General features: G+C 42.3%; 1 protein-coding gene across 1 annotated transcript in view; it reads left to right on the forward strand.

The window, feature by feature from the left end:
* Nucleotides 1–15,612, forward strand: part of arrdc1b (arrestin domain containing 1b) — a 37,457-nt gene extending 21,845 nt beyond the window's left edge. Inside the window, exons 3-8 of the mRNA XM_034125871.1 lie at nt 2,457–2,507; nt 9,859–10,013; nt 10,372–10,554; nt 11,308–11,484; nt 12,288–12,744; nt 13,085–15,612. Coding sequence (XP_033981762.1) covers nt 2,457–2,507; nt 9,859–10,013; nt 10,372–10,554; nt 11,308–11,484; nt 12,288–12,744; nt 13,085–13,149 — 1,088 coding nt within the window. The 3' untranslated portion in view covers nt 13,150–15,612. The remainder of the gene's footprint in view (nt 1–2,456; nt 2,508–9,858; nt 10,014–10,371; nt 10,555–11,307; nt 11,485–12,287; nt 12,745–13,084) is intronic.
* The last annotated feature ends 417 nt before the right edge of the window (nt 15,613–16,029 follow it).

A 16,029-nucleotide genomic window follows, 5' to 3' on the forward strand; every position in this document is an offset into this window, starting at 1 on the left:
CGCTCTGCCCCCAAGGGCGGAGCGGCACAGGGAGAGCGAGACAGGAAGGGTGACAGTAGACCACCACACACACACACAGACACAGACACAGACACAGACACAGACACACACACTCTTACACAAAGCCAGCCACGCTCACTGTGGCTGACTGATAATGTGGAATGCCACAGATGCTTGGCGGTTAGAGGAGTGATGTCAGCGGCCGCTCTCCATCCTGTCACTGTTGGCAGTTAATGACCTTCAGGAAATGAGGATCCCCCTCCCACTGCCGCAGCTGGGCTGTGGTTAAACTGTAGAAACTGACATACTGTATATATTTAAATAATACATGAGCGACACCCTGTTGCATTTCCTGTGTTTGGTATTATCTGTTGATGATGCCTTACACATATCTGAGACAGCATTTCTGTTTTTTTTGTAAAAACAAAAAGATATATAATTATACAAATATATTAATATACCATTATATATACCACAAGTTCAGTATCCTTTTAGAAAAAACATGTTACTAATATATATATATGAGACATAAAAACTAAACTAAACAACTTCATATATAAAACGTATATTTTTTGTGAAGGTTGCAGACCTTGCAGTCAACATGTCGACATATCCATGGGCAAGATACTTAATCCAAAATTGATCCCGATGGCATGGCCAACGGTGTGTGAAAGTGTGTGAATGTTAGCTAACTTCAGAAATTGGCACATGGCTCTGTATGAAGTGGTGTGAATGATGACTTGCAGAATGTAAAGTGCTTTGAGGGGTCGTAAACACTGGATAAAGTGTACATTCCATTTACCATTTGCTAGAGTGTTGTCCATTTTTTGTACATACATCTTGCTTAAGCTAAGCCTCCTAATGTTTCTCCCTTTTCAGCTGTTGACATTTTACCTGGGAAAGTGTAGGGCTTGTAGGGAAGATTGTTTGTTGAAGGCTGTAAGAAACAAAAATATTACAGTATTTTTGAGTGCTGTATTTGTACCTCCTCCAGGTATGTTTCCAGTTCTGTCTGTCAGCAGGATATCTAAACAAGTAGTGACCTGATTTACATGAATCTAGTGGAAAGGTGTTCCATTTTTAAATCCACATTTCGGAGTGGATCTGAATCTCTGACAGCTTGCTCTATATAATATAATATATAATGTAATCTACCCTCTTTAATCATTTTCCTTCATCTTGATTCTCTGCCCGTACCCATATCAGCTAGTCTCTCTACAGTTGAATATAAAGCGGCTGCACACCTGCATGGTGCTTTTTTAGAGCATGACTGCTTCCTCTAGCAGTAAACATGATGCAAATGAACACACGGTCTGAGCGCTTCCCCTCAGGAAACTGAGACTAACGGAAAAAGTGGTGCCCGTCCCTAATGAGGTGAGACATGTTGCTGTCTGGGAGAATTTAATTGGGCTGTCAGCTCATCTAGAGAATTAATAACCCCACTCTCTCAAGGTGTTCCTCATTGGTGCCTTATGCTGCTCTCAACAAGGATTAGCAATCTTCCTTACAGTATGTATGTATGGATGTTAATGCAGTACAAATTCAGAGAGAATCCACTTAACAGAGTTTGTTTCACAGCAAAACACCTTTTCATACTTCAGAGCACTTTGTGTTGAGATTGTCAGATTGAAAACACATAACATCAGTAATACATAGTTTGCAAGCTTTCCTTTTCCCCAGTCACTTGATTGAGTCTTTAGTTTCCTTATTGTTATCTAATCTAAAATCTGAAAATAACCTACAAAGAACTGATGCTAATATTTACCGGTATATCCAAAGCCAACATAGGATGGTTTTTGTTTTATTACTTGATAAAGAGATAGTTTTCAAGTTTTTGCACAGCAACTTTTTTGTGTTTTTTAAGAACTGTTTTGTTTGTGACCAGTTTAAGGACCAATACGCCTCGACTTAAGTGCCACAGGGGGGGTTGACAGGGTTGTTGGTTGGGTCCTCTTCTTGGATTTGATGTCAATAAGAAAAATGTATAATAAAACCAGGCTTTCATCTATGTACATATACACTTCCTCGAATCTATACGGGTATTCTTGCTACAGTGACCCGTAGAGCAGAAGAATGCACTCAGTCTTGGGTCGATACCTGCTGGCCCCACTGCTTGTAAATCATTGATTCACTTTGCTGAGAAATGCTCCAACTTTGCCGGCTACATGTGTTTGCCAAACAGCTTATCACTTCCTCTGACACTGGCTAGTTTCAGTCGCTAGTTTTGTTCAGTACAAAAGACCTTACGGCTCAGGTAAACAAAGCCTGTTTGTGTGAGAAACTCCATCCCTCTGGGAAGTAGGTCCCCACAGGACAGCTGATGTTTACTGAGGGATATAGGAATGGAAATAAACCCCATCATACAAACCCTGAGAATGATCAGTATACTTGCACCCTTGAATGTCATTTGCATTTTTTTTGTCCTTAATAGCTAATAAACGTTGTTTTTCTTACAGGGACCCTGGTGGCAGGCGAGCACAGTTTCCCCTTCCAGTTTCTCCTTCCAGGTGAGTGTGGGATAAACCCCAATGACCCATTTTTATCTCATGTCATGGCGACGCCTTCAGTTTCCGTAATAGTTTTCTCATAAACCTGCTGTCAGAGATCCAGATGACGTCAGAGAAAGGAGCTGAGGATAACGTCTGATAATAACATGGGACTTTTTTTCTAGCATGTGTATTTACAAAGTGCTCGGCTCTAAATCCTTTGTCTCCCACACAGAGCAGATTTGTGATAGCGATGGTGTGTGAAGGATCATAACAAAGTTAATGTTTAATGTTGGGAATGTTTCAGATTTAGGAGGAACATACCAGCGTGATAATTCATATTTTATTTACCCCACATGCCCCCTTTTTAACAAACACGTAGATTTGTCTTCAAGATGGAAAAAACTATTATAGCTCCACAATCGTGCAAATAAGACAAAGATTAGATACTTGACACCTGTGAGGGAGCACACAGTGCATTGTCAGTGTCTGTCTGGTATCTTGCACTCTCTCAGGCGTGGGCTGAAGCACGGGGGGCGGTGTTATTTTTAGTTCCCCCTCCTGTTGTGCAGTCACTGTTTAATTGGTGTTCATGCCCCATGCTTCGCCCTCCCCTCCTCTCAGGCCCTCACACTAGAAAGCATCAGCACAGGGCATGTTAACTATCATGTAGAGATAAGTGGTTCATCTGAGAGTCAAGTGTCTCCTACTGCCCCCTGCTGGTGAATCTGACAGACATGCTAACTTTAAAAAAATACTTGAGGCAATTAAAACATTATATTTGTATTTTGTTCCTCTACTGCAGGGGTCGGCAACCTTTTTGATATGAAGTGTCATTTAAAAAAAAAAAAAATTATCAGCGTGCCAACGATCGAGAATTATCAACGGGGGGGGGGGGGCGATGTTGAGGAGCTTGACGCTCGTGATCTATCAACAGGAGGGGCGGGGGGGCCTCGCTGCGGGGACGCAGTGTGTGGACCTGTCAGCGCAACTTACATGATACCGAATTTAACAACCACATTTAAATAATTGTTTTAAACGGCATAATAATAAGGACGATCGTCCGTTCTGTGATTCTCCAGAACACACATGTTATGATATTAGGGTCATGCAGAGTGAGATGAGATCGCTGTCCCTTTAAGAGAGAGAGAGAGGGGTTTGGCGTGTGCGTGTGAGTATGTTTCTGGAAGTGAAACGAGGCAGCAGAAAAACAGAGGTCTGTGATGTATTTTGTGAAACAGAAGAACAGCTAAATAAATGCAACGGCCTCTCAAGAAGAGCTCGCCTCTCTCCAGTCATTTAAGCTAAAGTGGGTTATTGAACCTGAAGCTCGTTGCTTCTGCCCTCCTCGACTACAGTCTGGGAGCCGACAGGAAAGTTCAACACACAGATGGCCAGTCCGCCCCTTTGTAGCATATTATTTCAATGAGAGATGAGCAGATCGCCACTGGGCTTTCAACTAAAGACACACACAGCCACGCAAAAACTGCGACATTTGTAAAGCTCCTTATGGGTACTGCAATTTGTGAAGTGCTTTCTTCCGTGGTGAAACAATCAGCACTGCACCACGGAGGAAAGCGGCAGAAAGTCACCTGGAGTTAAAGAGAGCGGGGCTGCGTTGCGTGCATGGCTTCCTTCTGCAGGTAACGGGGAGACGCGCTCTGGCGGCGGTCTCGTTCAGGATCCGAAAATACAATTTAAATATTTTGCACACTTATTCGACTTATTCCTAGTGTGCCACTGGCTACGGTGCCGCGTGCCAATGCTGGCACGCGTGCCAGGGGTTGCCGACCCCTGCTCTACTGTGACATGTTTCCGTGCTTTAATGTTCAAAAAGGTCTTTATTTTTCTTATACTGCCTGTGCTGCAACACCTCTGTTCGCCCTCTGTCTGAAACCAGAGCCCAGTCTGCTGTGATTGGTTAGCTGGCTGGCTCTGTCGTGATTGGTCAACTGCTTAGCCTATCATGTACAATGTGTTGGAGGGCTGGCCAGCAGAACCCAAAAAGCCTAGTACTACTTAAACTCATAATGGAAATATAGATTACTATGGTAGATTTAGTCAACTTGACTTAAAAAATATGTTGACGAAGAAAGGAAAACACCTCAGCATCATAACACAGAAAATACAAACAATCATAGAGAATGATGTTCATTTTCTATAAAAAACAAAGGCACAACTAAAAAAACTGTCTTCTGAAAGTCTGGTGATAAAATACATTTACACTAAAATGTTGCAGCAAAGCAGTTTAATTATCTCAAGGTCAAGACCAGTGTTCATTTTGGCAGATATTTTTTGATTTAGTCTTAGTCTTTAGACGGAAATGGTTATTAGTTTTAGTCACATTTTAGTCCTTTTTATCCTTCACAGTTTTAGTCTAGTTTTAGTCGATGAAAACTCAACGTTTTAGTTGATGAAAAATTATTACATTTTAGTCAACTTTTAGTCCAGATGTTTTCTCTCTTCAAACCAATTCAGTTAGGCAAATACAGGTATCTGAAATTGGAATCAATGTGACAGTATCAAGTGTTGAAATTCGTAAAGCAACATTTCACTCTCATAACACTTTACTTGTGTAATATCTAGGGATGGGTATCGTTAAGGTTTTTAACGGTACTACTACTCTTAAAGATCTCTGTGCACGCCGCTGCAGCGTGTCTGTTAGGCCCCGCCCCCCTCACACAGAGAGACACAGGGAGAGAGTTAGGCCCCGCCCCCCGCACACAGTGAGACACAGGGAGATCGCTCTTCTGGAGTGAAGAGAGCGGAAATAATGATATTGCAAGTTAGAAAAGTAAGATGCATTTTGACAGACAAGACGGACAATTGGGGGGAAATATCCTGCATTTTGAATGTCCGATAGTCCACCGTTAACACCTTAGTCCCGTCTCGTCTCGTCAACGAAAACTAAATGTACATTTTTGTCATAGTTTGTATTATCAATAATCTATTTTTAGCTCGTCATCATCTCGTCTTAGTCGTGTAAAAAAGGTCGTTGACGAACATTTTTCGTCATAGTTTTCGTTGACGAAATTAACACTGGTCAAGACGTGTATGTAGCAACATCAAATTGTCAGTTTCATGTTGTTAAATAACAACTGAGGCCATATAATACAATTTATTATTAAAAAAAATTCGTATATTTATTTTTCAACTGATTCATATTTGCAGGTAAATCAGGTAGATTAATGTTACTTAAGCTAAACTAATTAAGGGTCAGAAAGAGGGTCAGCAAATATGGTTTTAAGGACATGGTGGGGTTCACAAACCCACAACTAGAAAGGAAAAGGAGCCTTTAGGGATGTTTTTTTGTTTTGAACAGGACTGTACAGGGAGGGACTTATCCTCCGATAAGCCAAGCTCATTTATCTGGAGTCGAGGCATCAGGTGGTGTTCTGGCCTGATCATTTCTCACTGTGGGAACAAAGAAATGGAAAGACAGGAGGAAGGCGTGGGCCGGAGATAAGCGTCGTACAAGGACACAGGGAGGGATAAATAGGGTGGGATGAGATAGTGGATGGCCTCATTCCAGAGGGACATGATATACAAGTAGAGGAGGAGAAGAGAGGAAAACAAAAGAGATGGAAAATGGAAACACTTTAACCTTTTATCCTTTGTAGAGGAGCACGTAAGAATACTTGTTTTCCTACAAATAAACCGAATAACCCGTAAGCAGCTGATGTTAAAGTTCCATAGCAGCTTGATAATCTAATACCCCTCTATCTTTCTGAAATGACCCTGTCAACTGTGAAACATTTCAAAACAGGAAGGTGTTGGCTGTTAAACCCACATTTAGAAAGCATGTCTAAACAAAGCATGTGCAAAATACCCCAGATAGGATTCCTTCTTACAAACAAATGATTCTCCTGCTAGCAGATAAGACCTTCTCTACTTGATCTGTACACCTCTGAGGTCACAATCTAAATCCAGATTTGTTTTTTTAGTGATGCTCCATTTGTAAAACTTAAAGGTGGGGTAGGTAAGTTTGAGAAACCGGCTCGAGATACACTTTTTGTTATATTCCATGGAATGCTCTTAACATCCCGATAGCAATGAATATCTTAAGAAAAAAAAATCCATACAAAAATGTCATCTGTGGAAGCCGTAATACTGTAAAAAGCACGACCAATCAGCCGGCCCGGCTAAAGTAACTGGATGGCCTACCTGCCTGTCAGCCTTCCATCTGTGCACAAACTTATCTCGTGCCCTCATTGGTCATGTGCGCGTTCGTGTGTGTTGGAGGAGGGGCTCTGTAAGGAAGTGGCAGATTTTTTCCGGTTGTGTATTTTCAAATTCTAGCGCACTCGAGCTGGTGTCCCCAAAATTATCTACCCCACCTTTAAGCACTTTAAAAAAAGGTTACTTTGACAAGTAATTGTTGTTTGGTGATTTACAGGTTCGACCTCAAACTGGGCTAAATTTAGATAATGACTCGAAATAAGTTTTTTGTTCTTATATAATCATGTTTCAACTTGTATAACTGATACTTAAATATAGTTGATAGTGTTGATGTAATATCAATTACTAAGAGTCGTCATCCATGCTACAGTTGAGGCTGTATTCAGGCACAGTGGTGCTTTGAGCTAAATGCTAACATCTTGATGTTAAACAGGTACTTTAAAGGGGACCTATCATGCAAAATGCACTTTTGTACGTCTTTTATACATGAATATGTGTCCCCGGTGTTCCAGGGAACTCACCAAGTGTCAGAAAACACAACCCTCTCTATTTTCCTCCATACCCAAATCTCTAAAAAAGGGGCTGCAACGGATCTGATAAAAACTGATCCAGATTTGAAAACTTTCCTGACGTCAGGACAGTGGCACTACGGCTATTGGGCCAACTCTACCAATCAGGAGGAGACAACCACGGCATTGCCTTATAAATATGCCTTATATAGGTATGGTCCTACACTATATTATTCAAATATAGCATGATAGGTCCACTTTAAAATGTCTGTACCAAATGTAAGGGTTATTCTCCAGTACAGATCTGTAGGCAGCGGGACACATTTGTTTTTCTTTGGTGGAAGCATTCATGTTTTCATTTGTATTGGGACTAATAGTTTTGAACTGACTTTGGTTGCATGCAAACACTCAGTGTGTAGAGCCAAAAGGCTAGCGCATTGGCCGAAATACCATCTTGGAACACACTTCCAATCTTGGCCTGGATCATTATCTGCATCTCCATTGGCTATGACAAGGTCTTTAAATATCAGTGGTTTCCCCAAGAGGCTTAATTTACGTCTGACTGATGGCCAACGGTCTCTAACATTGGTCAAAATGTGTCCAGAAAACCACAAAGTTGAAACACAAATGTTGAACTCACCAAGGTCATTAGAATCCATCTTCTGGGGATCATGAATAACTTTCACTTTTAAAAAATATAGCCCAGTTTAACTGCAGGGTACCTGGTTGATTTTCATCTGCTGAGTCCTCATTAGGTTCCTAGACACACAAGTTCATTAGGAAACGTAAGTGAATAATGTTAGCAGCTTGAAGTAGAACAGCAGCTCAAAGAGTCAGCAGCCCTGGAGCAGTCTGGAGCTTCAGTCAGTCTGGAGCTTCAGTCAGTCAGTCTGGAGCTTCAGTCAGTCTGGAGCTTCAGTCAGTCTGGAGCTTCAGTCAGTCAGTCTGGAGCTTCAGTCAGTCTGGAGCTTCAGTCAGTCTGGAGCTTCAGTCAGTCTGGAGCTTCAGTCAGTCAGGAGCTTCAGTCAGTCAGGAGCTTCAGTCAGTCTGGAGCTTCAGTCAGTCTGGAGCTTCAGTCAGTCAGGAGCTTCGGTCAGTCTGGAGCTTCGGTCAGTCTGGAGCTTCGGTCAGTCTGGAGCTTCAGTCAGTCTGGAGCTTCAGTCAGTCAGGAGCTTCAGTCAGTCTGGAGCTTCAGTCAGTCAGTCTGGAGCTTCAGTCAGTCAGTCTGGAGCTTCAGTCAGTCAGTCTGGAGCTTCAGTCAGTCTGGAGCTTCAGTCAGTCTGGAGCTTCAGTCAGTCTGGAGCTTCAGTCAGTCTGGAGCTTCAGTCAGTCAGGAGCTTCAGTCAGTCTGGAGCTTCAGTCAGTCAGTCTGGAGCTTCAGTCAGTCTGGAGCTTCAGTCAGTCTGGAGCTTCAGTCAGTCTGGAGCTTCAGTCAGTCTGGAGCTTCAGTCAGTCAGGAGCTTCAGTCAGTCTGGAGCTTCAGTCAGTCAGGAGCTTCGGTCAGTCTGGAGCTTCGGTCAGTCTGGAGCTTCGGTCAGTCAGGAGCTTCGGTCAGTCTGGAGCTTCGGTCAGTCAGGAGCTTCGGTCAGTCAGGAGCTTCGGTCAGTCTGGAGCTTCGGTCAGTCTGGAGCTTCGGTCAGTCTGGAGCTTCGGTCAGTCTGGAGCTTCGGTCAGTCTGGAGCTTCGGTCAGTCTGGAGCTTCGGTCAGTCAGGAGCTTCGGTCAGTCAGGAGCTTCGGTCAGTCTGGAGCTTCGGTCAGTCTGGAGCTTCGGTCAGTCAGGAGCTTCAGTCAGTTTGGAGCTTCAGTCAGTCAGTCTGGAGCTTCAGTCAGTCTGGAGCTTCAGTCAGTCTGGAGCTTCAGTCAGTCTGGAGCTTCAGTCAGTCAGGAGCTTCAGTCAGTCAGGAGCTTCAGTCAGTCAGGAGCTTCAGTCAGTCTGGAGCTTCAGTCAGTCTGGAGCTTCAGTCAGTCTGGAGCTTCAGTCAGTCAGTCTGGAGCTTCAGTCAGTCTGGAGCTTCAGTCAGTCTGGAGCTTCAGTCAGTCTGGAGCTTCAGTCAGTCTGTCCACAGCGCTTTCCGTTACCAAGCTGTCTGCAACAAAGCAACCCACTTCTCCTGGTTAATTCTTATTGACAGCAGCCGCAGCGGATTAGTCCCTGCAGCAGCCTCCTGCCACGCTGACATTAACATCTGAATGAGCATCAGTTCAAAAAGTAACACGTTTAGAATAGTGAGAAGCACACATTAATAACTTTTGCAGCAGAGTTTGATGTTTGTTTTTCTTTTGTCTGGCTCTGAACACCTCTCTTCTTCTATCTCCTTTCTCCCCAAATAGTTACTTTTTATCTCTCTCTGCTTAAATGTCCTTCCCTCCGGCCTTACCCTCCCTGTTTCCTCCTCTGCACTGACCTTTCCTCGGGTCAGTGCATAAGAGTCAGCGTCCTTTTCCCATTTCGGTTGAACAAACAGGAATGAGACTATAAAAAACGCTCCTTACGTCTTGTGACAGCTCTGATAAGGGCCTGCACTGATAAGGACACAGATTTAAGCTCTGTCCTCCCCCTGATAGGAACTATCTAAGAGGCTGGGAAACACTCTCCTACTTTAACCTTTTAATAATAAACAAAGTGTTTTGACTGCCCTCAGTGTAAAAGTAACCCCTGTATTATCTAATTGCCTCTCTTTAGTCGCTGCCCCCACTTCCTTTGAGGGACCCTTTGGGAAGATTACCTACCGAGTGAGGGTGGCTATCGACACACCACGCTTCTCTAAGGACTACAAAGCCCAGAGAGCCTTCTACCTTCTCAACCTGCTCAACCTCAATGAGGTGCCTGAAATTGAAGTAAGTACACAAATGTCCCTACTTTTGAATCATCTATTATCTAATTGTATTCCTATAAAAACTTGAATGATGCCGTTCTGTTTTTTTTGTGGATATAATCCAGTAACAGAAGGAGAAGAAAGGACTTTGAAATGCACTCTTTATTTGATCAGCGTGTGTCTAGGTGGAGGTTTATTTGATTTCATGGCCGAGCAGGATCTAATTTATTTTCTCCTCTTCTCCTCCTACATTCCTTACTCTTATCATTCATCTTTTTTCCTGTCGCGACTGACCGAGTTTCCTGATACTCTGGAGCTAAGCAGGAAAAGATTATCAGCTAAGTCTTCATAATAACCCTAAAAACAAACTGTCTCTGCAGCATCCGAGTTACGCTGTGACCACCAAGAAGTTCAGCTACCTCCTGGTGAAGACAGGGACCCTGATGCTGAAAGCTCGCAGTGACCTGAGAGGTTACATCCCCGGGCAGGTCATCAAGTTAGCCACCGAGATCCACAACAAGTCTGGGAAGGACACGGGCTATGTGCTGGCCAGTCTCATACAGGTAGATTACTGATGAAATGAATATTAATATGTTATTTTATGAATGAATGAATATTATATCCTCAGGTATTGAGTACAGAACTATGGAAGCTCTGGAGGCATGGAAGTGGTTATCCATAATCCATATCAGTTTTCACTACTGTGTTTAAGGTTTCAAAAAAGATGAGAGGGAAGTGGTTTGAAGACAATTTTGTGTTTCTTGTTGTAATACTAATTATGTCCACAAGGGGCACATCACTAACCCATGTTCTAAATTGGATTAAAGCATTGCATTTTTTCTTCCAGGTGAGTCCCCTGCACTCTAAACAAGGTGCATATATTGTGTAACAAAAAATATGTTCACCTGGTATCCCAATAAAAAAATATAACCAACTTATAAATACAACATTTTACCCGTTTTTTATTTAAAGTCTCAAATGCCTCTCATGGCTTCAGTTCTAACCAGGTGCACAGAGGGCAGAATACATTAGGAAACAAGAGAAATGGATGTGTCTTCCTAGTATTTGCCCTATCCAAAATACCATTACGATCACAGCCAGTGTGCACCGCCCCCTGGAAATGTCTATTTCAGATATGTATTAGTAATCTCTGCTGGGACTCCGAAGCTTAAAAAATAACCCTTAATATAACTAATCCTTTCATATGGGACCACATACAATGTCTCTACAGTATACCTCAAGATGAGAGTTATAGAAGTTTGAGTGAGGTCATTATCACATCTATTGTTTCTGTGTATGGCTTTTTTCCACACCAGAAAGTGACCTATAAGACCAAGCGGCCTGTGGTCGACCTGCGGACCATCGCAGAGGTGGAGGGAGCCGGAGTGAAAGGAGGAAAACACGCAGAGTGGAGAGAGCAGATCATCGTCCCTCCTCTTCCTCAGTCAGCACTGGCCGGCTGCAGCCTCATACACATCGACTACTTCATTCAGGTCAGTGTGTGTGTCTTTAACATATTGATATGTGCTTTATTTTCACAGTACTGTTCTTAAGAGTGTCAATATTCCTGTTTCTAACGCCATTAAACATGTGATAATATAATTCAGATAATACCATATGAAACTATGCATACATTTAGCCACATTTCACATGAGCTATCAAAGACTATTATTTGTTCCTTTCTAACTTAACCTGAACAACTGTGTAGGGATTTTGATATTTACTTGTCTTTATCTAATACTGAAATAATTGGGTTTACTTGAAAGGTGTTATTCACTATTTTCTTATTGTCCTAATATCCCGTCAACAACCCAACAATGCATGACTTAATCTCTCAAAACTCCCAACTTCCATAGCCTGAGGTTATTGTTTTCAAATGTCATTAAAAAGCTGTAAATATTGGTCTTGATGGGGACTACTTTCAGCAGCGGATCCATACTCATTTGAGGATGTAGTGAGTATTTACAGCTGCAGGACTGCATGTGGGGCTGAGTAACAATAAACAACAGTGTGTGTGTTCATGGTAATAAAGGAACATGTCACCCAGAGCAACAGTGTGGCTCACTGAAGTGTTTCTATTAGTGTAAGGTCAACAATGGAGCTCTCAGAGGAAGAAGAAACTGTCTATCCCACTTTAGCTACAAACACACCTTGTGTTAGCAGAATCAATTCTCTGTTGGTTTTGGTGATCTCATGCGATTCATTGGCAATAAGAGGCATATAGAATATCACCAATCTTATCTGGTTGTATAGTTTAATATCTAATTGAGGCTTTTATAATTCCTGTTTTATACAGGTGTCGCTCAAATCTCCGGACGCAGTGGTCACTCTGCCTATCTACATCGGGAACATCGCTGTGAACTTGTCTCCATCGAGACCCATGCCCCCCACTCCGGACCACCGCATTGCTCCCAACGCTCCCAGCGCGGCGGGCGTGACCCCCAGCGCCCCACCGGTGGAGGAGCTAGAGGAGGGGATGTGTGCAGGGGGCGTGGCCAGTGAGGCGCTCCCCACCAAGAGTCACTCTCAGCAGGACCCCTCGGGGCAGCCGGTCACTATGTCCCCCAGCGCCTTCAGCCAAGCCCCCGGGGTAGCGCTGCCTCCCGGCCTCAGGCCCGACGCCTCCGCCCCTCTGTTCTGTGTGTCCACCGGGGCCACCATACCTTTCTTCACCGAGGGAAACGTGACTCCTGTCCCCACCTCCTGCTCGCTCATCCTCCCTCCAGAGTACAGCAGCTGGGACTACCCTCATGGTGAGTTCTTCTAAAAGACTTTCACTCTGGCACACAGACAAACACATGCAAAGTGAAGCAGATGCAAAAATGATCATCCCCATTCTCAAAATCCAAGGTGATGTCCAGCCAAAATTAAAGTGAATGTACCATTTAGTACAGTTAGTATAGAATATGGCAGGAAAATCTGTGGAAAATGCTTAAACGTTTCAAATAAACAAATAAAATAAATCCTATATGAAAAATGCAACAACTTAATAGGGTTATTTTACTAGTTATTATTGGAACAGAGGCTAGGAGAATGTGCGCTGCTCTAACTTTATTAATGACTTCTTATTTGTGTTGCCCGTGTGTGTTACAGAGCCCCCACCCACCTATGAGGAAAGCTGTAGTAGCGCCAACTCCACTTTCAACAGTATACAGTAAGAGAAGGTGATGAAGCATCATGGCCACGCCCCCCCACACCTATTTCCATTCGCCTCTCGAGAAATCGGGACAGAGACACGTCGGGTTAGAGAGGACGGACGATAACTCCACTCCTGAGAATATTTCTTTGTCCTCGAATAAGAAAAAAAAAAGGGATAACATCTTATATGATATAAGTTTTAATTTCAATTCTTGTCTCATCAGGTAGTGTCAGTTAGAGCGGGTGAACATCACTATGCCTACAAGAAGTATTTTGGACCATCATTTAGAATATTCAGTGATTGGACATGTTTCTTTTAGGGGCGGAGTCAAATCTGTTTTTGTTTTCTCAATGAACTTTCGCATCTGTGATGCCTTGATAAGATCTCTGCCTACTGAAGGCTCGGGTTTGGCCTTTTTTTTGTCTTGTTTTAACTGTGCACTTGTTATAGTGGTCCACCGCTGTCCGTTTGTAACTCAGTTGTCCTCATCTTCACCAGGGCAGAGCTGTCGTCATGCTGGACATTGAGAGGACATTTTCACCGTGTTTGTCTAGTTGGACTAGTTAAACCCCTACTTAAATTATTCTGATGGTCTTTGTTTGAGGAAATATGAGACAGCACTTTCCAAAATCGGTCTATGTTTTCTGTAGCAGCATGCACTACTGTCTGCTGCAGTGTCTTTTTGAATATTATGCCACTAGAATACAGATAGGGGCGTTAATGTCTCAGCAAAACCTCTCAGCTGTGTAACTTGAAACACAGTTAGTAATACATATGATTATTATTATTATTATTATATATTATAATCATTTTTAAAAATAGCTTTTAGATGAGTTCAAAGACATATATCATCTCTCAAACACCACCATGCGTTGAGTCATATAACTGTGAGGTTTTGCTTTGACTTCAGTTTTGTATTCTGAGGACAGTGTCTCTGCAGATGAGGCTCGTTTCTCCTGCAGCTGGACATGAGGTCACAGTGTTTGTCTGCCCTCTTGTGGTCATCTCTGGTATAGTTGCCATACTGAAACTTGAGCCAAACAATCAGCCATGCATAGAGAAAATCTCCACTAAGGTCCCTGCTCCTGTGATGCCACAACTGAAGTCAGTCGGCTGTGTAAATCTACATCCTTTTGTGAGAAAGTGGAAAAATCGAGTTTTGAGATTTTAGTTTTTTTAGATGTGATGCAAGTGTATAGCATCATCATTTTCGTCTTGGTGTGAATGAGATTTTATGTTGTTTTTTCTCATGTTTGTTGCCTTAACTTTCTTTTTAGTGTTACTTGTGTGAGATGAGAATCCTCCGAAATGTCAGTTTGTGCAGATGTGCACAAAACAGCACTTTTTACAGATTTCCAAGTGCAAATCTACTGTATACATGTGTACAAAAAGAACTTTTATGGCTACAGTCTGTTTTCAATTAAACTTACATTTTCAAATTGATTTGTGGTTTTACCACCTGTATCTGTTAGAGACACTTTTTATTTGCCTGTGTACAATGCAGGGTGATAATGTTATCACTTCACAAATGTCCTTTAATTTAGTTTAATTACAGGTGTTTTGTTTTGCACATACAAAGAGTTTGATCCATAACAGGGGAACACAATTCATTTAATATCTGATTTTGCAGAACCTATACTTATTTATATGCATATAATAATTTGAAAAGTATCATCCCCCTACTGTAAGCATCAGCACATTTTCAGTGTCACCTTCCTGTGGGAAACTAATACAACAGAAAATCACAAGCACAACTACTGTCCTGAATGTCAGTGACTTTTAATGTGTACTTTACCAAATCCATTCTGTGAATTATGAAAAAGAAATCAAAGTGCTAACGTTGGACCCTGACTGCGGATCATTTTAACATTGATTGTGTTTTTACATATCGGCACAAAAGACTGCTGTAACTGTTGTGAAAGCAGGCTCTACATTAATGTAAATGCATGCCTTAAACCAACTGGACTCCCGCCACCTCTTACAGGAGCTTGTGCCGTACTTTCTTCTTCTTGTCTTTCATGGAGGACGGCAGGATGTGCTTGAGAACTCTTCCTGTTTTGTCTCCACGAGTGCTCTTGATGTACACAAATGTAGCTTTTAAAAAAACAGCCAGCACGTCTGAGCTTAGACCTGAAAACTGTCTTGTTTTTCAAAATGACTGCAACTCCTCTCATCTCAAAGACAACAGCAGCAGCAACTCTCGCGCTGCCTTTATCGATCCTGATTCTGTTTAATTCTTCGCCACCAAAAGGTACTATAGCTTTATGATGCCCAACTTGTTCTGTGTTTGTTTTTTTCTTTTCCCCCCTCACATATTGATGAGCGGTGTCTGGTTTTGTATTTTTCTACTTGTTAAACTGTTTACAGGTGTGTATGCAGATATTAATAGTAGCACCTCAATCAGTTAATGTAAAATATCAACATGCAGTGCAAGAATCAACGTTGTACTGTGAAGTATGACAATAAAAATATATGAAGTGTTTGTGGTTTGTTTTGTGTGGACAAAGTGAGCTCTGTGGTTCTGTAATTGGGATTCTTCCAAAACTAATTTAACAAACAAGGCAATAAAGCTTTATTAAATAAGAGCTGCTCTTTTGTATTAAAAAAAGAATCCTGTGACATGTTCTCTGTTGTCCTATAATCTGCATATATGTACCAAAAGGCAGTTACAATAGTGACCAAAATAAAAAAATATTGCTGGGATAAGGATCCCTATCCCCTAACATCATCCATTTTCATAGAAACCACAGAGCGATATTTTTGTATTAACCAGACAGACCAGTATTAGCTTATAGTACAAGTTATACAACGAGAGTAGACGAAAGGCTACGAATGGCTTCGGCTACCTCCGCCAATCACATGATCCCAGTATGGAAAACACGAAATGCGCATGCGTGGC

The sequence above is a fragment of the Trematomus bernacchii genome, unplaced genomic scaffold (genome assembly GCF_902827165.1).
Source record: "Trematomus bernacchii unplaced genomic scaffold, fTreBer1.1, whole genome shotgun sequence".
Lineage (NCBI taxonomy): Eukaryota > Metazoa > Chordata > Actinopteri > Perciformes > Nototheniidae > Trematomus > Trematomus bernacchii.